We start from the raw sequence: 23,506 nt of genomic DNA, 5'->3' as shown, positions 1-23,506 counted from the left end.
GATTGATTTGAGAGAATTAAAAACTATAGGTTATATTGTATTTGATACAATATAATATAGGTTATGTGTTATATATATATGATAATTATTTAAATTAAAATTAGTTTTTAATTTTCAAAATTAAAAGTCCCCTTAATTCTCTCTTGATGTACCGTGGTGGGTGGGGTTTTTTTTCAATAGACCTCATCTTCTATGGGAGGAGAAACTGAAGTGAATCTCTCTAAAAAATAAAAATTCCCACAGACCCTCTCCTTCTTTCAATTCTCTCCGTCTCTCCCAAAACCCAGAGCCCACAACTCCTGAGGATTCTCCTACCCAAAAGAGAATACACAGGCTCCACTTAGTGGTGTTATCATTGGATGTTCATGATCGTGGTTGTTCGTGACTGTTTTGTAAAGGAGATTTCATGAAGAAGGTTTCGGTTCTTCAAGGGTAAGTCTTCCCTAAACCCTAATTCTTTTTCCCCCCTCTCTAGCTTGCTCTAAATTTGTTAATGCATAATTATTTTTCATTCTATAAATTTTGATTCTATGTTAAAAAAAAGAATAAATAAAATTGGGAACGATCCACACTTCCGCTGTGGAACTTCACCATTCCTTCAGAACAAATTATAGGAGTAAACCCTAATTAGTCACAAACATGCAAGCCAGAAAGATGTCGAAAATGGAACGGAAACTAGATCAGAACAGTCCGGAATTAGATGAAGTACCGAGCCAACAAGAATCGAAAAATCAAACATGCAAGGAAGAATAAAACATGAGGAAATCTAGACGACAACGTACAAATCTTGAGCGAGAAACCACATATTCGAATTTTTTTTAGAAATAAAAAGAAAAAAACTAGGTCTACTATAAAATTGTTCATATATACTAAAAAAGTAGTTAGATCTACTAGAAAATCGTTCGTATCTACCCGATCTAAAAAAGTAGACATACAAAGAAGTCAAAGAAGAGAAACACATTGTTGAGCAAGAAAATTCAAACGAACGAAGAGACTAGATGAAGAAGATAAATCGAATGGCGAAAGAAGAGAGAAGATGATAAGAGAGAGAGAGGGTGAGTAATGAAAACGCATGACGAGAAGATAGAGATGGGGTAATTAAAATGCTGCAAATAGAAAGTGAAATAAAGGGAGAAAAGGGGGTAAATAAAAAGATGGATTTAAAACTCACCATTTTCATTTAAGTGGCCATCAAACACGGCAACCGAACTCCATGGAGGCTATTAAAGAGCCCCTAAGAAAGTAGCCGTTAAAAGGGCAAAATGAAGGCTTGCAATATTGAAGAAATCCATTTTACAAATCCCTGGGCCCTTATTCTTTTGCAGTGGCGCTGTTTCTTCAACATTGAGCATTCTTCTTCTCTCCCAGTTGACTCTAATTCCATTTCCACCATAAAAGTCACCTTCTCTTTCAGTCAAACCATCTCCTATTTTTCTATTCTTTGTTTCCATGGAGAACACAATTTTCATTATCAAACAAACGATCCTTGAAATGTCTTCCATGACTAACCCGACCCTTCCATCAGCCACTTTGACCGATCAATCACACCCTCCAAGATTGCTTCGTCTTTCCCAGATACTCAACAAAACCCATCACAGATCTTAATTTACTCAAAGAAGCTTCATCGCTCCCACATTCGTGGTTTTCAAGTTCGACGCCATTGTTTCCCCCTTTCTGATTTTCCCCATTTGGCTTGCATTCAGCGTCTTATTATCAAATTAACCTGTGGAGAGATGAGAAGCGATGAAATGGAGAGAGCAACATTGGTGTTTTCCGCGTTTTCGCCTTTCCTGCGATTAATTTTGGCTATGGGATTCGTTTTACGGGTGTCTGCAAATGGGGAAGGTTTTGTGATTCTGCTACTTCTTTTCCATTTTGTCAATTATTTTATTGGCAAGAACATGTAGTTACGAATTGTATTTGGTGAAAATACACTGGAAGTGTGGCTGAATTCTCATTACTGCCTGTCTAGATTATGTTGGAATAATTTCCTTATCGATGGTTTCTTTGTGAAATTGTTGATTGGATACGAAAGAAATTGGGTAATTGAGATATATGAACGTGTATGTTTCCAATTTCTTTGTGGGTCTTGAACAGGTGAGGCCCTAAATGCCTTAAAGTCGAGTTTGGTCGACCCCAACAACGTCTTGCAAAGTTGGAATACCCTCCTTATGAATCCTTGCACTTGGTTTCATGTTACATGTGATGAAAAAGGAAGTGTTATACGGGTGTATGTTTATTCATCCTACAGTATTTTGTTTCTCTAATTAGTTACTGCTCACAAGAACTTATAAGCAAAATGTTCCTGTGATTATTTGGTACAGTGATCTTGGTAATGCGAATCTGTCTGGAAAACTGGTTCCACAGCTTGATCAACTCACAAACTTGCGATACTTGTAAGTCATTCTGATTTAAGGGGAAGTCTATGTTCTCCTGTTTCTTTTTTGCATTTGATATCAGTTGTTCCCCCTCCCTCTTTGGTCTTAGTGCTGTGTGAGTATTATCTCTTTTCAATTTGTAATATTCACCATCATGGTGCTTAGTATTATTGCTAATACAATAAAGGTGATAGTGAAATATCAATATTAGTAACCAAATACTATATTTACTGCTCTTTTGTTAATTGTGAAGGTTGGTTAATTTCTACTCGACTAACTAATGCCTGTATGTGCATTGAGAAACCAAAAGATGATTCTAGGACTATTGGAGACTTGCACAAGAACTAGAATTATTTCAGTGCCACTTGGGCGATATAATAATGAAGAAAAGCTGTTACAACCTGAACCAAATAAAAGTCAAGGATCTTCTCAAACTTTCTTGACTAAGCTGGAGGAAGAATTTTTGTGTTGTTTCATTGTTTTTTTTAATGAGGATAATTCAGAGGAAATTTCAAGTGGCAATAGAATGCATGAGTCAGATTTTCCCACAATTTTGGGTGAAGGAAAAAGAAATTAGCTGCAAATGGTCACAACAGTAAGGAGCCAAGTTAGCTACAGCATCGCATACTGCTTTGATACGTGGAAAAAAACAATGTTTCAACTTCATTATTTTTTTGAGTTGGAGGATGAGTTATTTGTTTAGACGGAGGGAAGTGAAATAGTAAGGTTAGGGATAGTCTTGTAGTTTTTTGTTTGAAATTGTTGATTGTTTGTCAGTTGGGTATTCTGTAAGTAATTGGTTTGCTTTGTGGTTTACTATATTCTATAAATAGGACAGTCTCTTGTATTTTCAATATTTTGAATATTAAAAAGACTATTATTGAGTAATCTTAAAGCCCATCATCTTAGATGTTAGGTTGCATAAATTGGTTTGATCCCAAGACCAACTTTAACCATTACCAGTAATGGATGCAAAGGAGGCAGTTTTACTGTATACCATCTATAACATCCATCTCACCAACACTATGAGAATCATCGATAATAGAGAGTATAAATATATGGCTTTCATCTTTTTTACTCTCTCTCTGTATCTTTCCTTTTCTACCTTTTCCCAGTCCTGCATAATATCTATTGTACAAAATAAAATATACTGCAGTGATAATATTAGGAGGATATCTTATTTTTATTCTATGCATGTTATGGTTTGAAAGTCATTCATTGATCTTTGACGAGTAACATTTCAGTAATAACATCAGTGGAACATGTTAGGAGGATATCTTATTTATGCATATTGTGGTTTCAAAATCATTTACTAATCTCTGACAGGGAACTCTACAGCAATAACATCAGTGGAACAATTCCAGAACGATTTGGAAATTTGAAAAACTTGGAGGGCTTGGATCTTTATTCTAACAGTTTAATTGGTCCCATACCTGACACACTGGGCAAACTTACAAAACTAAGTACCTTGTATGTAGACTGTCATTTCTATTAGATTGTTGGGTAAATTTATTTAGTATTTTCCTTTTATCTTGTTACATTTATTTTTCTATTCGTTATATAAATTTTCTGCTGAAATTTCTTTTTGAGAAATGTATATGTTTACTAATAGTTTTGTAACAACATGAATTTTCTTCAAAGAACAGAAACATCTTATATGTCTAAAAATGTTGATAATTTTTATAGCATATTTTTCAGGAATTTTTGTAAATGGATTAATAAAATACTGAACTTTGAAAGTGTTGATTATCTTCCCCATTCAATCTCCCAAATCTTCTGTCAAATTAGTGTAGCTAACAATAATAGGGGACCATCTATAGACCTTATGCTAAAAATTTTTGAATTTAAATTATAAAAATTGAAAACCTAAGGACCAAATATATACACAAGTGAAAATTCAGGTATTCAATTTCTTGCCCTTCATTTCTAATTTGTCTAATTGACAGCTAGATCCGGCTACCTTATATTTCAAGAAATGGGCTGCCACATCTATTCACAACAGCGTTCAGTCTCTTCATGACAGTTTCAAAATGATCATTGCAGAAAGAGCATGGAATTGTTTTCTGACAATTTCATTTTGTGTTTCTTGACATCACCATGACTTTGCATTTTTGAGAAATTTGAGTCTCGTAGATTGTTTCTAATTGCTCGCTAGACGCAACTGCATAAAAATTAACCGTGTCCTTTGAACTATTATCATACTTTGATGGAATCCTCTGACTCCCCTAAAAAACAGTTTTTATATTGGTCTTTGTTGGTGGTGATATATAGGCGTCTGAACAACAATAGCTTATCAGGAACCATTCCAATGTCTTTAACAACTGTTCCACTTCAATTTCTGTAAGTCTTGCATCATATCTACTTGTTGACAATTTACTGTTTCTCATTACCTTTAATTGTTGTTATATTAGTGATTAGTTCTTTGCGTTGTTCCGTAGATGATAGCTATATCCACCCAATTTTGTTTCAGGGATCTTTCAAATAACCTTCTGACAGGAGACATTCCCGTCAATGGCTCGTTTTCTCTTTTCACACCAATCAGGTTTGAATATCTTTTACGTGTTATAAATTTGTCACTATATGATGTAATTGTAAGGGCCCGTTTACTTGCTGTGAATGGGAATGGAGGAATGATATTATAGAAGTTTTATTCCTTTTAACGTTATTTAATAGAATTAAGGAATGTAATCAATTTGTGCAACCCACCTCACATTTGGGAACCAACAACTTATTTACTAATTACTTTTTGTTGAAATTAGAGTTTTTTACTCTATGGGCATTTTTGTCTTTATTCTTGTACCCTAGGGTTTCCCTTTTTTTTTCTATTTAAGCTGGTAGTCACTGTGTATTCTTTGTATCAGATTAACTAATAAGAAAGAATTCTATACCATGGGTTTTCTCCCTGTACTAGAGTTTCCACGTAATTGTGCGTTGTTTTTCTTTCCCTCTTCTATATTTCATCATGGTATTAGAGCTAGGTTGCGAAACCCTAGCCGTCATGGAAGAGAACCAACCACAGTCTTCTTCAGCCGATGGAACTTCAAATGTTGACATGAAGACAGCCATTCAAGCGGCCGTGATGGAATGTTTTCAAGCACCGGAGCTTATTTCAGCAGTCCAGCTGCAGTCAATGGAGAGTCGGGATCAGCAGTCAATGGAGAACCGTAGTTGATGGGAGCCTCCGCGCCAGACGGAAGCCACGATTGGAGATCAATACCAGAGTGGTGCTGCCTTCGACGGTCGGAGGAGACGAAGCCGATCGAGTCGCTCGAGTCCAGCCATGGGTTGTTGCCATCTGTGTCAATCGCACCGTTTGAGTCCTCCGCGTCGGTCTGATCGATTGCTGTGGCAGTGGGGTGCTGCTGTCCGCGCTAAGTACTTCGCTCAAGCCTTCCAGTCGGTCAAACCAGATGCCGCTCGAGCCATTCAACCGCTCAAACCAGCTGATGCCACCTCGTGCGCTGGGCAGGTACGAGGATCACCTACAGTCGCCGGTGACAACTGTCCAGCCTATTACTACAATTGATGCAATAGCTTTCGTTGCAAAGTTGCCCAGTGCTGATGGCGATAAAAAACCCCCTACTGTGTGTGAGCATTGTAAGAAACCCTGGCACACAAAGGACCAGTGTTGGAAATTGCATGGGAGACCCCCAAACAGCAAGCGACGACAGTCTCATGACAAATCAAACATTGGTAGTGCCCTAGTGAGTGACTCAGTAGGTGAACATACTCAGAAGCAGTCTTCAGTTGACAGTAAGAACAGTTTGAGTACGGTTGGGGTGAGTACTATTGTCCAATTAGGTACTTTTCACTCCTTTGGCCTTGTGAATATAAACTGGTAATAAACTATGGATATTAGATTCAGGGGTCACAGATCACTTGACTGGTTCCTCCGACCAGTGTCTCTCTTATCAACTTAGTGTTGGAAATGAAAGGATCAGGATTACTAATGGGTCTTGCCCTCGTTGCTGGAAAAGGACGGGTGTTGCCCTTTGAGGGCTTAATTCTCCAAGATGTGTTGCATGTGCCAAAAGTTTCTTACAATCTTGTATCTATTAGTAAAATTACGAGGAATTTGAAATGTCGTGTTATCTTCTCACCTGATGCTGTTGTTTTTCAGGATTTGAACTCGGGGACGACGATTGACACTGCCCGACATGACAGGGGACTCTATTTCCTCCCTGAAGAAGCCTCATTTAAGATATGCGATAGGGCTAGTTTGTTTTCATCTCATTTTTCTGTTTTTGAAACTGACTATATGTTATGGCACTATCGCCTTAGCCATCCTAATTTTCAGTATATGAATTATTTGTTTCCTCATCTTTTTCATAATGTTAATATTTCTAAGTTAAAATGCGATGTGTGTGTCCAAGCCAAACAACTCCGTGTTTCTTTCAAGTCTCAGCCTTATAAACCTTCTAAATCATTCACCCTATTCCATAGTGATGTCTGGGGTCCGTCACCTGTTACTACCATCACTGGAAAGCGATGGTTTGTAACCTTCATTGACGATCATACTAGGCTAACTTGGGTTTTCGTTCTGAAAGACAAATCCGAAGTTACATCGGTCTTTCAACAATTCTACAATTCTATAGAAATCCAGTCCAATGCCAAAATCGCTATTCTTCGGAGTGATAATGGTCGGGAATACCTTAATAATTCCTTAAGAGAGTTCCTAATCTCAAAAGGAATAGTCTATCAGAGTTCCTGTGCGTACACCCCTCAACAAAATGGAATGGTCAAACAGAAAAACCGTCACCTAGTCGAAGTTGCTTGGTCTCTTATGTTGTCCACTTCCCTTCCTTCCTATTTATGGGGTGATGCTGTCTTGACAGCAACTCATCTGATAAATCGAATGCCGTCCCGGACTTTAAAGTTCCAAGCCCTCTTAGATTCCTTCAAAGAGTTCTATCCAAATACCCGGCTTCTTTCTGATGTGCCCCTCCGAATCTTTAGTTGTGTTGTGTTTGTCCATACTCATGGCCCTAACCGAACCAAGTTTACCCCTCGGGCTCAAAAATGTACATTTGTGGGGTATCCATTTCATCAGCATGGTACAAGCGTTATCATCCCTCTTCTAGGAAATACTTTGTCTCCATGGATGTGACATTCTTCGAAGATCATTCATTCTTTCCCAATGGTTCTCTTCAAGGGGAGAATACTAGTGAAGAAACCAATTGGGGTCTGAGTCTATCTGTCTTGCCTGAACCCATCCTTGACATCAGTACTAATGAATCCATTCTACCGACCAAACAAGTCCCATGGATCACATACTATAGGAGGAATCTCAGGAAGGAAATGGCGCCGCCTATTATTTCTCCGGCTCCAGTCCATGAGTCAGAACGGAGATCAGTTCCAGGTATTAATAGTCCTATCCCTGATGATGGTAATAAATGTGATAAAATTGATGTTTGTGTTGAAAATGGTGAGAGCAAAAACAGGGAAGACAATGACATCAAAGATGTAATCGAGGCAGAAAATGATGATTGTGAGACACTTGTTCCAGTAGAGAATATTGCTGAACCTGGAAAAGAAATGTCACCTATTCCAGCTGAAAACACCGTTGAAAGTGGAAAAATGACAGAACATGAGACGTATGAGCAGGAAGGTGAGTGCAGTATGAAGTCTGAGGAAAGTAAAGACAGAGATGCATCCCTTGACCTCTCGATTGCTCTAAGGAAAGGTACCAGATCGTGTAAAAAATATCCACTGCAGAGTTACTTGTCCTATAGCAACATGTCTCTTGAGTTCAAGGCCTTCACTACGAACCTAGACACAGTGGTGATACCAAACAGCATACACACAGCATTGGAAATTTCTGAATGGAAAGCTGCAGTCATGGAAGAAATGGGGGCTCTCAATAAAAATCATACGTGGGACCAAGTCACTCTTCCAAATGGTCATAAAGTAGTCGGATGTAAATGGGTGTTCACAGTATAGGCCCGATGGAACAGTTGATAGATACAAAGCCAGATTGGTTGCCAAAGGTTTTACTTAGACATTCGGGGTTGATTATTCCGAGACTTCTTCACCAGTAGTAAAGCTGAATACAGTACGGGTTCTGCTTTCAATTGTAGTTAATAAAGATTGGCCCCTTCACCAGCTTGATGTGAAGGATGCCTTTCTCAATGGAGAGTTGGAGGAAGAAGTCTACATGAGTCCTCCCCCAGGATTCGAGAAATGGTTTAACCACTGTGTTTGCAGACTGAGAAAGTCCTTGTATGGGTTAAAATAGTCCCCAAGGACCTGGTTTGGCAGGTTTACTATGTTTGTAAAGTCACAAGGGTATAGTCAGGGATATTCAGATCATGCTCTCTTCACTAAGAGGTTAGTATCCAGGAAGATTGTAGTTTTGATTGTTTATGTTGATGATATTGTCATTTCAGGTGGTGATACCTCAGAGATTGACTGATTAAAGGCAAAGATGGCTGAGGAATTCGAAATCAAGGACTTTGGAAAACTAAGGTACTTCCTTGGAATGGAGGTAGCTCTATCGAGAGAAGAGATTTCAGTTTTCCAACGGAAATATACTCTAGACTTGCTTAAGGAAACAAGTATGACAAGCTGCAAACCAGTTGATACTTCTATAGAAGCAAATGCAAAGTTAAGTGATATGAGTAAAGGCGTTCCAGTTAACAAAGAGAGATATCAGCGGCTTGTTAGAAAATTATATATCTCTCTCATACTAGGCCCGACATTTCATATGCAGTGAGTATGGTAAGTCAGTTTATGCAATCTCCGTACGAAGAACATATGAGGGCAGTGGAGCACATTCTGAGATATTTGAAAACTTCTCCAGAGAGAGGCTTGATGTTCAAAAAAACTGAAAGACGATGCATCGAGGCATACACAGATGCAGATTGGGCAGGGTCTGTGGTAGACAGAAAGTCGACATCAGGGTATTGTACCTTTTTTGTGGGGTAACCTTGTCAGATGGAGGAGTAAAAAACAAGGTGTTGTTGCCAGAAGTTGTGTCCAAGCTGAGTACCGGGCCATGAGTCTGGGAATCTGTGAAGAAATTTGGCTTCAAAAAGTCTTAAGAGACCTTGACCAAGATCATACCGGCCCAATGAAACTCTATTGTGATAATAAAGCCATAATAAGCATAGCGAATAACCCAGTTCAACATGATAGAATAAACATGTGGAGATTGATCGGCATTTCATCAAGGAGAGACTTGATAATGGCAATATCTGTGTTCCTTATATTCCTTCCAGTCAATAAATTGCAGATGTCCTAACAAAGGGACTGCCCAGAAAGTTGTTTGACTCGTGTGTGAGCAAGTTGGGTCTTACTGACATCTACGCCCCAACTTGAGGGGGAGTGTTGAAATTAGGGTTTTTTACTCTAGGGGCATTTTTGTCTTTATACTTGTACCCTAGGGCTTCCCTTTTTTTCTATTTAAGTTGGCAGTCACTGTGTATTCTTTATATCAGATTAACTAATAAGAAAGAATTCTATACCGTGGTTTTTCTCCCTGTACTAAGGTTTCTATGTAACTGTGCGTTGTTTTTCTCTTTCCTTCTTCTATATTTCATCATTTTAAAGTTAAAAGACCTATTAGACAAAAAGATAGCACAAAGCTTAATAAAAAGATTGTGTCTCACAAATAATAGAGAGGAAAGATCAAAGTTGAAACGCCCCAACTTGAGGGGGAGTGTTGAAATTAGGGTTTTTTACTCCAGGGGCATTTTTGTCTTTATACCTGTACTCTAGGGTTTCCCTTTTTTTCAATTTAAGCTGGCAGTCACTGTGTATTCTTTATATCAGATTAACTAATAAGAAAGAATTCTATACCGTGGTTTTTCTCCTTGTAATAAGGTTTCCATGTAACTGTGCATTGTTTTTCTCTTTCCCTCTTCTATATTTCATCATTTTTCAACTTTGATCTTTCCTCTTTATTATTTGTGAGACACAATCTTTTTATTAAGCTTTGTGCTATCTTTTTGTCTAATAGGTCTCTAAACTTTAAAATGTGTTTAATAAATTCATGAACTTTCAATTTTGTGTTTAATAGATCATGAAGTTTAAAAATTCAAATAGGTCTTTAAACTTCCAATTTTATGTCTAATTGGTCATTGACTTGTTTAACACTTTTTATTTTATGAATCTGTTAGGCATAGAAATCGAATTTTTTATCTAATAAGACATTAAACTTTCAATTTTGTGTTAAATAGGTTCGTAAATGTCAAAAAAAGTTGAATAGGTCAAGAACTTATTAGACAAAAAATTGAAAGCCCAATGACTTATTATATATAAAATCGAAAGTTTAGAGATTTATTAAACTCTTCTTAAAGTTTAGAGACCTATAAATAGAAAATTGAGAGTTCAAAACCTATTAGATGCTTGTTATAGTTGACCCATTAGATACAAAAATAAAAGTTCAAAGACTAATAATTTAACATATATAATTCCTTTAGAACTTAGACCAATAACATTTATTTTTTGAAATAGAAAAAGCTCCCTATTTTTTAACATGTGTGATTTCTTCACTAAAATTACGAATTTCTATTCAATTGGCTGGCTATTTGATTTTAGTTAGTTACTTTTTATTATTATTATTTAGTTTATTAAAATAAAATATTGTTATTGGATAATCAAATAAAATTGATGAACAATTTTCACACAAAAAATTTCTTCTAACAGAAGTACTAACTTTTTTAGTTGATTCGACTTTATTATAAAATACTGTAAACTTCTATTAATTTAATTTGATTCTTTTTAATTAATATTAATGAGACTTTAAAAAGAATCCAATATTATTAAATATAAAAATAAAATAATTTGATGAAATATTTAATATCAATCACCGTTCTTCTAATGAAAAAAATTGAATTTTTTAAGTTAGGTGTAGTTTTATTTGAAATAGTCATTATTTGTTATCGAATGAATTGTAAAAGTAAAAAACTCAACTACAAATTAAATAGCATAATACTATTTAATTGTCAGTTATTAAAAACTTATTGTCAATTATTTGGGTTATTAATTTTCCAGTTAAGTTATATTAGCATACTTTCTTCGTGGGGTGGGAGATCAAACCATCCCTTTTGGATGAGGTAAAGGGATAATAATAAGAGTCTTTATCTGATGAGCTATGCTGAACTGACGTCATTTTCCTGTTCTTATTACAATTAAACAATATTTGAAACGTTTCCAATTCTAATTTTGATTCAGACAATTTGCAGTAAATAACATCAAAGAAATAAATTTTTATTTCTATTGATTTCATTCTTAGGTGATCTCCGTTGTGGTTCTTTGTCATTTCGATTTCTGGTTAAAACGAGGCGTGTAAGAAAATTATGGCTGATATCTTTCCACTTTTTGTAGTTTTGCCAATAATTCATTTCACATTTCTCCCTCTGCTCCTCCTCCCCCATTGACAGATGCACCACGAAAATTTTCAGGTATGCTTGTAGTACTTTCTATTTCTACAGAAAGTATGTAATTCATTTTTACCTATTTTCAATTTAAGTGGAATTGAAATCATGTTTGTTGAATTCTATCCTTCTTTACATTATTTTTATTTTTATCAAACACATTTTTTTATAGTTTAAGCACAATTTTGTATAAAGAAAACAATACTCATACATGGAAAGTTATTAGATTATATGATTTTAAATTATCTTCACCTATCAACTTAAGCTTTTGAGTCAATTGATGATTTAAGATGGTACAAAATAGGTGGTCCTAGAGATCATATGTTCAGGCCCCTGCAATGTTATTTCCTCCCTAATTAATATTGATTTCTTCTTGTTGGATCTTCTTTACATTGAAAAGCTCAGAAGTGTGGGAAAGTGTTAGATGATATGATATTACATTTACCTTTATCTATTAACTTAAACTTTTGAGTCAATTGGTGAATTAGGAAAAGTTGCTATGATTAAGGTCAGAAGTGTAAGAAAGGAAAAAAAAGCCTACTGTCCATATTGCGCAAGGATAAAAAGAAAAGGAAGAATTATCCATTAGGATCTATAGTTTGGATAACAATTCCATTTGGTCCCTAGATTTTAAATCTCACACTTTTGTTCTGGAAGCTTAGGAAATGATCTATTGTAGTCCTTCATGTTAGATTTTTGTTTGCCACCTTAACAAAAAGACAACTTAGCATTTACGATTGAATTTAATCTTATATTAAAGGGTGTTTTTTTTCCCCTTCTGGTTAAAAAAGAAAACTCACCTTTTTTTCCTCCACAAGAAATTGTAAAAGCTAAGACAATTTATTTTTTTTATTGGAGAAAATGTAGGATCAAATGACAACACTAGAAAAGGGAATAATAGAGAGTTGCCAGCCAATTTTTTTTATTTTAGTTTAATTTTAATTAAGCCAAAATTAGCAACTAGTTTATCACTTAAAGCATACTAAGGTAACAATATGATTTATAAGGAGGCGTTTGGCCCACTGCGTGGAGTTAATAAGTCTGGTTAATATGTTGGAGTTAGTAAGTTTGTGTTTGGGGTCTAGAGTTGTAAGATTGAGTTCCTTGATAATTGTGAAAAGTAGATTAAGAAAGTAAGATGGAGTTATTGGGAAAATGTGAAAAGTAGAGATGGAAGATTTAGTTCCTTGGTAAATTTGAAAAGTATAAAAAAGGGGAAGATGGAGTTACTCGATAAATGTGCAAATTCAATAGTGTTTACTATTTAAGTTGGGTTGTTTAAACCAACTTAATAAGTTGATGGGCCAAACGGCCCAGTGTACAAATATTGGTGCAATCTATGTAAAATTGATCAAGAAAGATTAACAACATGATTCATTGTGATTAGACAAATGCCTGCTCCACTATCTTAGATTCCTCCTTGAGTATTTTACTTGAAAAGTCTTCTTGCGAACCAAACTGTTTTTGACCCTCTTTTTTCACATAGGCTAAAAGGAAACTCCATGATCCTTTCACTTCACTGGTTCAAAATCAAACGAATTTCCTTTACACACAACTCAAGGTGCACCTCATGTTTCAATACAAAACCCAATGAAAGAAATAGAAACTAATAAATGTTGCCTCTAAATATTGGTTATTTACCAAACCCAACTCAAGGTGCACCTCAAACACAATGATGGGATATAATATTGTGACACATTAGCTATTCCTTTGATTGTCATGCATACTAAGAATGCCGGAGCTTGAATTTCTACCATTTGTGTGTAAATATGAGTTGTCAATATTGACTTTTTTGTCATTATTCTTTCCATATATGTAATAGGTCTCTCTCAAACATTTTTTTAGATTATGGATATGTACTTTTTAGAAAATCAACTATAAATGAAGTAGTAGGATTAGGATAAATTAGGGTATTATGGTCAAATCCTTAATTGATTAGGATTGGGATTAGTTTCCGTGATTGATTAGTATTAGGATTAGTTTCCTTGGTTTATTAGGATTAGGATTAATTTCTTTGACTAGTTAGAATTAGGATTAGTTCTTTGATTAATTAGAATTAGGATTAGTTTGCTTTCCAATTCTCTATAAATAGAGATATTGTCTTCTTGTATTGGCAACTTTCGATTCATAATAGACTTTGATTTTATTATTGGAGATTTCTCTTCTTTTATCTTCTAGGCTACATCAATTTGGTATCAGAGCAACCGTCTAGGCAAATGTTGATTGCCGCCGGTGGAAGACTGGAAAACTCTTGGTGATGCCGATCGCAAGAGGGAGCATTGTGAGTTGTGCTCGTTGTTGAACAGTCCACATTTATATAGGGGAACCCTTTAAATTTTAGAAAAGAAAGAAGATATCGAGAATTTTTTTTTCAAGATTTTGCTAGAATGGACTATTTCCGATCAAGGAAGACGGCGAAGAAAAAATATAGCAGTTGGTATAGGCAAGAAAGTCAAATTTCCCCCCAAAAGCAGCGTTAGAATTTTGATTCAAGTGATTCAAAAAAAGAATTCTAAAATAATACAAAGAAACATATCATTATCCACATTTGAAATTTGATTATAGTGATTCTAGCGATTCCAATGAAGATTCTAATGCAGTTTGAAACGGAATAACAAGGCAAAATTATCAACAAAGAGCCTGACGATCCGATCAAACCAGTTTCTCAAGAAATCGACGTAAGAATTGGGAGTTAGATGATTCAGAAAATGATTTAGAGTGTGAAAAAAATTATTATCACCAACATCAAAGAACACCCATGAATCATTCCAACACAAATTTGGAGGTCGAAACATTAAAAAAAAAATAGAAATATTCAAATAAAAACATTTATCAAGAGGACTTTTGAAAAAGAATGAATGAAATTCGGGTTCTTTTAGAAAAAATTCAAGAAAGGCATAATTATAATCTTCAAGATTTTAAAAGAAACCATCAAGAATCACATTTAGTCACTCAAGAAGATCAAGAACTCATCCAAATGGGCTGTGAAATTGTGCAAAAAATGAACGACGTAGAAGAAAATAAAAAAATCAATTGAAGACGAGTTGAATAAGAAAGGTAGAAAGATTGAAGAGGAGCTTACATTGGAAGAAGAAAAAATCGATGGGACTAACATGGAGGTTGCTCAATTCGAACCAGATGATGAGGAACTATTAATCAATGCAATCAACGAAGGAGGTGTTAAAGAAGATGAAGCCACTGCAAAGAATATGTCCATTTGGTCAGATCAATTAACTAAGCCACATAGCCAACCACAATTACATCTACCACAAGAGAATAAAACAGAAATTAGCCTTGACCACCAAGAAAGACAACAAGAGAATCAAGAAAAACCAAGATTTATCAAGAATCGTTCAAGAACAACCAAGATCAAGGTTATATCAGAGGAAGTACTAGGAGGATGTGAATTCTTTAAGTGTGGAAGAAAAAGATACTTATGGGCAACCTAATTTGAAAAAAATTGAAAATCTTTTTCCTCTATTCTTGTGGAGTATGCATGTATTTTAACACCAAAGGATTTTTTGAACGACTTAATTCTTGGATTCATTGATGATAGTATTGATGGAAATAGTTTACCTTTTCAAGAATCAAATATTTGATATATTGGCGTGGCTCATGAAAATTGGTTGTTATTGGTGCCCAGTGTTTAGAGATGTGTCCGTTCATTTTCGTTTTAAAATCAGATAGTTGATCCTTTACAAACTAATCTGAGACTTTGAGGAATGAAACTGAAAATATTGGTAACTCCTCCATTCCTACTTCTTTAACTATTCAAAATACTTTGTAGCTATGTCTAAAGAATCTTAATAATTCTTCTTCTATTCCTACTTCTTCAACTATTCAAAATACTTTGCTAGTTATGTTTGATCTTGATGTTCATGCAGTCTTTAGAAAAAGGTATTCTAAGTTGTGTCGAATACCTTATTGCAAATTGCAAGTCATAGAAATTGTCCAATAGTCATGAAACTTTCACATCTAGGATAAATGGCTCTTCTCAATGGCAGTCTTGAGGAAAAGTTCTTTATGAGTCTACCACCATGTCTTGAGATCTCTATGGGATGTTTGTCCAAGGAATTGGAGGTTAAGAAGCACATACACTTTAGTTTGGCTAGCGTGTCTGTGTTTGACATGTGTTCGACACTTGGACACTCCAATACTTGTTGTGTTGGACACGTATTAGATACTTATTAGGGTAACAAATGTGTTAGACATGCATAGAATAATTGTTGAATGGACTAAAAAACACATATATGACAATAATAATAAATTTTGAGTGTGAAATGCATCAAACTTTTTAAGTACATAAAGTATCAACCCATTTACTTTGAATTTTCATCTAGTATAAAAATGGTAAATATTTTTCATGTATATATTAATAAATGTGTCCTTACTGTGTCGTGTTTTTTCGTGTTCGTGTCTTGTCGTATCCATGTTTTGTATTTGTATTTGTGCTTCTTAGGTTGGAAGGGTAGGTGTTGGGGAGAGTGGAGTTGTGAACTCCATGCCTTTTTAGGCCTAAGGAGTTCGTGGGTCGCCTTATGACTAAAAACCATCATTTTTATGTCATATTAACTCTTTACATTGTGGGCCTTAGGAGTTCACAACTCCCCAGCCTTCATAACTACACTTTCGCCGAATCCCCCTCTATGGTTTCAAGCAATCCTCAAGAACTTGGTTTGGATAGTTTGGAAAGTTGTCTAGCCATGGATATCTTTCAAACTCAATCCATTCAAACTTTTTTTTTTTTAAAAAAAATAAATACTCAGGTAATAATATAATCTCAATTTAGATTGGCTATGTAGATGATGTTATTCTCATAAGCGCGATGAAGCAAGGCCGGACTTGAGAAAAATCTTGTCAGAGAATTCTAAGTCAAGGATTTGGAACGTTAAATTATTTTTTGGGGATGGAATGACAGGTATCTTTGTTAGTCAAAGAAAGTATGTCCTTGACTTACTACTATGAATACTTGTAGAGTTGTGGAAAGTCCCATTGAACCTAATCTAAAATTGCAAGTTGCATAAGTAGAAGGAATAAAGGACAAGTAGCGAAACCAAAGACTTGGTGGAAGGTTAATCTATCTATCCACAAGATCAATGACGGGTATCTTTGTTAGTCAAAGAAAGTATGTCCTTGACATACTTGAAGAAACATGAATACTTGTAGAGTTGTGGAAAGTCCATCGAACCTAATCTAAAATTGCAAGTTGCAAAAGTAGATGGAATAAAGGACAAGTAGCAAACCAGAGACTTGGTGGAAGGTTAATCTATCTATCTCATATGCATCTTGATACACATACGCAATAGGTATGGTAAGTCAATTTATGCATGTACGGACCAATTCATTTTAAACTGCTTATAGAATTTTGAGATATGTAAACGGAACTCTTGGGATATGATTCTTGTTAAAAAAGAACCATCACTATCAGATAGAAGTTTGTACTGATGCAGATTGGACAAAGAGTGCTATATATAGAAGATCAACCTTACGTTATTTTACCTTTGTTTAAGGGAACTTAGTTATTTGGAGGAGCAAAAAAACAAAATGTGGTAGAAGTGCTCAAGGAGAGTTTAGAGCTTTGGAATAGAATTTGTGAAAGGTAAATGGATCAAAGGGGTATGTGAAGAATTGAAGTTCCTTTGGAAGACACACATGCAGATTTATTGTGACAATAAAAGCATTCATTTCGATAGATCGTAATCTAGTTCTACATGATTAAACAATGCATATTGAGGTTGATAAGCATTTTATTGAACAGAAGATTGATGTAGTTGCAGAAGATTGGTGTAGTTGTACTGTGTTCCTTCCCTTCCAACATCATAGTATAATGCTGATTTATTAACCAAAGGAATCACAAAGAAGCAATTTGACAAACTAATTGCAAGTTGGCTATGGAAGACAAACCCACTTGAGGAGGAGGAGTTTTGGAATGTCTACTATTTGTGTATAAATATGAGTTGCCAATATTTTGTCTTTATTGTCATTATTCTTTCCACATATGTAATATGTCTCTCATCGATATGAGAAGACCTAAGTTGCACAGTTTAAGCATTCTTTCAAAATTAGGAGCTGTGCTGATTCAACTTCCTCTTATCCTATAGATTTTGTTGAGCACTTTCTTTTATTAATTATTGTTTTTGTTATTTTAAATGGAGTTTACTTCTTCATAGTACTTGGATAGTTGTTTCATGACATTTTTTGCTCCAGGTGATAGGGCTAATGGAGCAACTATTGGAGCAATTGTTGCTGCTGCTGCTTTGCTGGTTATTGTGCCCGCTATTGTATTTACTTTTTGGCGGCGAAAAACTCGACAGATTCATTTCGTTGATGTACCTGGTTGGTCAATTTGAAGATGTCTTATTAGTATGTGTAGTTTTTCTTGTTTCTATGTCACACTTATTTGATTACATTAACATATATGTAGCTGAAGAAGATCCTGAAATTAACCTGGGGCAGCTAAAAAGATATTCTTTACGTGAGCTGCAAGTTGCCACTGATTATTTTAGCCCACAGAACATTTTAGGCAAAGGTGGATTTGGCAAGGTTTATAAAGGTCGTTTGGCTGATGGTTCTCTTGTGGCTGTAAAACGATTGAAGGAGGAGCGTGCTGAGGTTGGAGAGCTTCAATTTCAAACTGAAGTAGAGATGATTAGCATGGCTGTCCATCGTAATCTACTCCGTCTAAATGGATTTTGCATGTCACCAACTGAAAGATTGCTTGTCTATCCTTATATGGCTAATGGAAGTCTAGCATCATGTTTAAGAGGTGCTCTTTGACTCAAATCTTGTTATTCCTCCTGAAAGTGGATCATTTTAAAATTTTACTTTATAATGTGTTTCTTATTTATTAGGGCATTATGTTGTAGTTGGACAAAATGTAGAACTCCTAGGCACTGGTACCTCTTGTCCTTTATATGTGTCAGCTATCATCATTACAAAGCTAAAACATCAGACTCGAGAATAGTTCTTGAAACCCAAACAAGTGGTTCTTGTTCTGTCTTCGTTTCATATGATCAGTTTATCTTTTACTAACCTATATTAAATATTTTAGAGCGTAAACAATGCCGACCACCACTCAACTGGGCAATACGTAAACGAGTTGCTTTAGGGGCTGCACGGGGGCTTGAATATTTACATAATCATTGTGATCCTAAAATTATTCACCGTGATGTGAAAGCTGCGAATATATTATTAGATGATGAATTTGAGGCTGTTGTTGGAGATTTTGGGTTGGCTAAATTCATGAACTATAAGGATACTCATGTCACAACTGCTGTTCGTGGAACAATTGGCCATATAGCCCCCGAGTACCTCTCGTCTGGAAGGACTTCTGAAAAAACTGATGTTTTTGGTTATGGAGTAATGCTTCTCGAACTCGTAACTGGACAGAAAGCCTTTGATCTTGCTCGGTTAGCAAAAGATGATGATGTCATGCTGCTTGATTGGGTATGTATTACTCTCTACTCTGAATTCTGCTGCCATTTTAAGAGTTCTTCAGCATTAAATAATATTATTAACTATTGTCTCACACTACAGAGGGCTCCATACTAAAGTTCATGAAAGTGAAATGGTTGATCTTTTGTTCTCAGTTATTTGACTAGAGTGTCTATTTTGAGTATTTTTTTTTTATAAGAATAACTACTTTATTGAGAAAAAATGAAAGATTACAAGCGCAACAAAAAAAAACACCCTGCTCATAAAAGCAGCCTCATACATAAAGGGAGATCAACTATGCAAAATGACACCTATAGGATAATTACAAAAGGTCTTCGATACCAAAGCCCACAAAGAAATGTGAAAGCGAACAAGAGACTAAATCTCACTAGGGTCTTTATCCACTTCTCTGAAAGTCCTATTATTTCGCTCCCCCTCACAACACCCACCCAATAGCACACACCCGTGTGCACCATAAAAAGCGACCCTTCTCCCCCCAAAGCGGATTGAGTTGGAACTCCTTGATCATAGCAACTACTCTCCTCTGACGAGCAAATGAAAGCCAAACTCCTGGAAAAGATGCTCCCAAATAGAGCTAGCAAACTCACAAAGCCCAAGAATATGATCTAGATCTTCCTCCGCCTTCTGATAAAGAATGCAACAGAATGACCCAACAAGTGAGGGAAGTTTCCTGGAGAGACGATCCATAGTATTCGCATGGCCATGTAACACTTGCCAGGTAAAGAATCTCACTTTCCTGGAACCTTAATCCTCCAGAAGACCGAAAAGACTGAGACACCTAAGGGGGAATGATCCTCCAGACTCTGAAAAAAAGAGTTACAAAAGAACCCCTCCAAAGGATTGGGTCAAACACTCGCATCCCTTTCATGACTAAAAGAGTGACTCTCAAGCAAAGAAAGAAGAGAAGCAACATCCATCGCCTCCCTATTGGATAGGTTACGATGAAAACCAAAAGAGAAGGAACTTGAGTTCCTTGACCACATAAGAAAATCAGCAACGAAGTGGTTTTTAAGAGCCGACAAATGAGAGTCTAGGATATAAGGCACAAAGAGGCCTCACCCACACAATGATCCTCCAAAAAATAAGTGTCCCTCCCTTCCTCCACTGCACACTGAATTAAATCCGCGAAAGTCTTTCGATATTTCATTCCATAAATTTTGGTGAGTACTTTTAGACCCCTTTGACAACTACTCAAAAGGATGGGGGCCATAATTGCTTACAATAATCTTACACCATAGAGAGTTAGGCTTGGAATAGATGAGCCACAGCCACTTAGCTAATAAAGCCTTGTTGCGAAACCTATGATTCCAATCACAAGATCCCCTTTTCCAATGGACTTCTCAATGACCTCCCACCTAATCGAATGCGAGGCCTTGCCTTTTCTTTCCTCAACCCCTTCCCAAAGAAAATCACACATTAATTTCTCAAGGCTCTTAGAAACCTTGCAAGGGGCTCTAAAAGGGTGAAAAAGTATAAAGGAAGGCCAGACAAAACTGATCTTATCAAAGTAAGTCTTCCAGCTTTAGAAAATATCCTTTTTTCCATGAAGCTAATCTCTTCCTAACTTTATCCACCATTGGGTCCCAAAAGCAATCACCTTGGGATTACTTCCAAGAGGAATGTCGTGATAAGAAGAGGGAAGCATCCCAACATCACACCCAACCATCTCCGACCACCTCTTAAGCTTCTCCTCCTTGCAATTGATCCCCATGATACTACATTTCCCTTGTTGATCTTCAAACCCGAAATTTCTTCAAAAACCGCAAGAATGTGGTTCAAGGTTAAAAACAAGTTCTCATTACCAGAGCAAAAGAAAAGAGTATCATTTGCCACCTCAAAAGGAATGAAAATACTGCCTTCAACCCACTTACTAAACTACTCAAAACATCCACCACAAGAAGGAAGAGAAAAGGCGACGAAGGGTCTCCTTGCCTAAGGCCTCTCGTGGCCACCACTCTACTCCTAGGACTAACATTTATAAGGAAAGAGAACGTCACATTTCTCAGGCAGCTCCACATCCACATTCTCCATTTATAACCGAAGCCCTTCTTTTCCATCACTTTATCCAGAAAGTCCCAATCCACATGATCATACGCCTTCTCGAAATCAATCTTAAATAACACTCCCTTAAGTCTACTCCTCCAAAGCTTCGTTAACCACAAAAGCTTGGTCCAAAATCCATAGTGTCTATTTTGGCTATTATATTGTCCGTTTTAGTCAGTGTCTTTCCTGTTTAAATAATATGAGTTCTTTTTATATTATTTTATGAAAATCTTTGATCCTAAAGGATCCTAGATCCATTTAGAAAATTTTAAGTATCCATTTTGGTTCAAGTTATTGTTGGTAAAAAAATGGCAGCAAAATTAGAAACGAGTGGTTTTTCTACTATAATTTGATGATAGAAAATTTTCTTAGTAATGAGCTGAAGTGAAGGTTAAAATTACTTTGGTTTTATGATTCCACAGGACACGTTGAGGGGGGAAAATTTTCCTTCTCTTTCGTGTTGCCGGATTGTATCTCCTAGTATTTTTATGGTATTCAATTAACATCCTGATTAATATCTTTCGCTTAGTTGCCAACTCTGGCATGTGAAAATAACCTCCCTTCAGATCCCTTGAATAGTACACCAGTACTGAAGGAGCACAAGATTGTTTTCCCACAGTTATTTTTCATCGAATGCAAAAAAGTGAAAATTTCAGTTTTCTAGTATCAGAATCTTTAAGATTCTGAGTAGATAAGAAGGAAACTAACTTGTGATATGGGACACTTTAGTTCTTTGAGGTTTTACTGCTAAAATCAACAGAGGTGCCTGGCATATCCTTAAAGATGACATCCTGGCAGTTGTAGGGGAGAAAATTATATTTACTTTTTATTGACAGGCTGAGAGTGGTTAATTGAAGGAGTGGTGATTCTCTAGCCACTGAATTCAACTAAAATAATAGGACAGCCAAATACACAATCAAATTCCTTTTAATGTAGAATACTATTATACACCACCTAATGAGAAAACTCAAAGAAACAAAAAGAACACAAAAGATACTAATATTTTGCTATATCAAGAGAAGTTACAATATACTGATAGCCTTTCAAGAGGGCTCTCTCTCCCCCAAAGTCCCTCTGTGAAAATGCTCACCAAAATCATCCACACCCTTTAAGGTCCATAACTCCATTTTTTTTATAGCAAATATGATTAGTTAACTACCAATAATAATACCCTTTACTAATATCATACTAATCTAACCCATATACCTCTAACTAGTACTCTCACAGATACGTGTAACCTTTAGAATAACTATGAATTTGGTTGTCATGTGGCTGCCCTTACCCAGATCTTGTTCAATTAAAGAAATGGATGATATGTGTGATAAGGCTTCCTTGGCTTCTTTTTTTTTTTTTTTTTTTTTTTTTTTTTTTTTTTTTGAGTACAGTAGGGATAGGGGATTTGAAGCAGTCTTGTTGGTCACTAATACCTTTGTATGTCAGTTGAAATATATTCTCTTTAGCCCTTGGCGATATTCTATTGAAGTAACAAAACACTACTCCCCCAAGCTCTGCTGACTAGAGGCCCCCAAACTATCCTTCTCAGAATGTTGTGTCAGTGAGATTGTAATCTCTCTTATTTTTTGAAGAGTTGTTTTCCAATTTCTCCAACGAGCTTACTTTCTATTGGTCCTCTTGTATTCCTCAGTATCTCTGCTAGATTATTACTGTTATTCAGTAAATGTTAAATATTATTCTGCTGATTCTTGGTAGCTTGATCTTCCTGGTAATAAACAAACACTTGCATAATATAAGGTAATAAACAAACACTTGCATAATATAAGGTGGCTGACATGTCAACTCAAAACTGAAGGTAAAAGGACTTCTGAATGATAAGAAACTGGAAACGTTGGTTGATCCCGATCTCGGAGGCAATTACGTAGAGGAAGAACTGGAGCAGGTAATTCAAGTTGCACTGCTTTGCACACAGAGCTCCCCAGTTGAACGACCTAAGATGTCAGAAGTGTTGCAAATGCTGGAAGGCGATGGTTTGGATGAGAGATGGGAAGATTGGCAGAAAGAAGACAGCTCACGTCAAAACTTCAATAGTATGGTTCATTCTTACCACCACCGGCGTAGAACTCCCCCGTTTATTGATTCCACTTCTCATATTGTTCCTGATGTGTTGTCCGGTCCAAGATGACTCTCTACATTTGGGTTTCTTTTCCAACAGTTGAAAAATGATGTAATTTGTAACAGCCCGTATATATATTTTTTTAATAATAATGTAATTTCAGTAAATTTTTACTAACTGAG

The 23,506-nt window shown here is 35.9% G+C and overlaps 2 protein-coding genes across 4 annotated transcripts; both read left to right on the top strand.

The window, feature by feature from the left end:
• The first annotated feature begins 1,245 nt into the window (after positions 1 to 1,245).
• Positions 1,246 to 23,506, top strand: LOC120077686 (BRASSINOSTEROID INSENSITIVE 1-associated receptor kinase 1-like). 2 transcript variants are annotated; one of them, XM_039031644.1, is made up of 11 exons: positions 1,246 to 1,845; positions 2,098 to 2,230; positions 2,325 to 2,396; positions 3,717 to 3,848; positions 4,650 to 4,718; positions 4,849 to 4,920; positions 11,706 to 11,782; positions 17,963 to 18,091; positions 18,180 to 18,521; positions 18,807 to 19,201; positions 23,064 to 23,506. In XM_039031644.1, the coding sequence occupies exons 1-11, from the start codon at positions 1,734 to 1,736 to the stop codon at positions 23,391 to 23,393; spliced, it is 1,863 nt and encodes a 620-aa protein (XP_038887572.1). In that variant the 5' UTR covers positions 1,246 to 1,733; the 3' UTR covers positions 23,394 to 23,506. The 2 variants fall into 2 exon arrangements, with proteins under 2 accessions (XP_038887572.1, XP_038887573.1); XM_039031645.1 differs by having other exon boundaries at positions 1,511 to 1,845; positions 3,705 to 3,848; positions 23,064 to 23,505.
• On the top strand, positions 5,426 to 9,840 carry LOC120077687. Of its 2 annotated transcripts, none has more exons than XM_039031646.1 (2): positions 5,426 to 6,157; positions 6,499 to 9,840. In XM_039031646.1, the coding sequence occupies exon 2, from the start codon at positions 7,398 to 7,400 to the stop codon at positions 8,316 to 8,318; it is 921 nt and encodes a 306-aa protein (XP_038887574.1). In that variant the 5' UTR covers positions 5,426 to 6,157; positions 6,499 to 7,397; the 3' UTR covers positions 8,319 to 9,840. The 2 variants fall into 2 exon arrangements, with proteins under 2 accessions (XP_038887574.1, XP_038887575.1); XM_039031647.1 differs by having other exon boundaries at positions 5,426 to 6,179.

Source organism: Benincasa hispida, chromosome 5, assembly GCF_009727055.1.
Source record: "Benincasa hispida cultivar B227 chromosome 5, ASM972705v1, whole genome shotgun sequence".
Lineage (NCBI taxonomy): Eukaryota > Viridiplantae > Streptophyta > Magnoliopsida > Cucurbitales > Cucurbitaceae > Benincasa > Benincasa hispida.
This window is presented reverse-complemented; position numbering and strand designations above follow the sequence as displayed.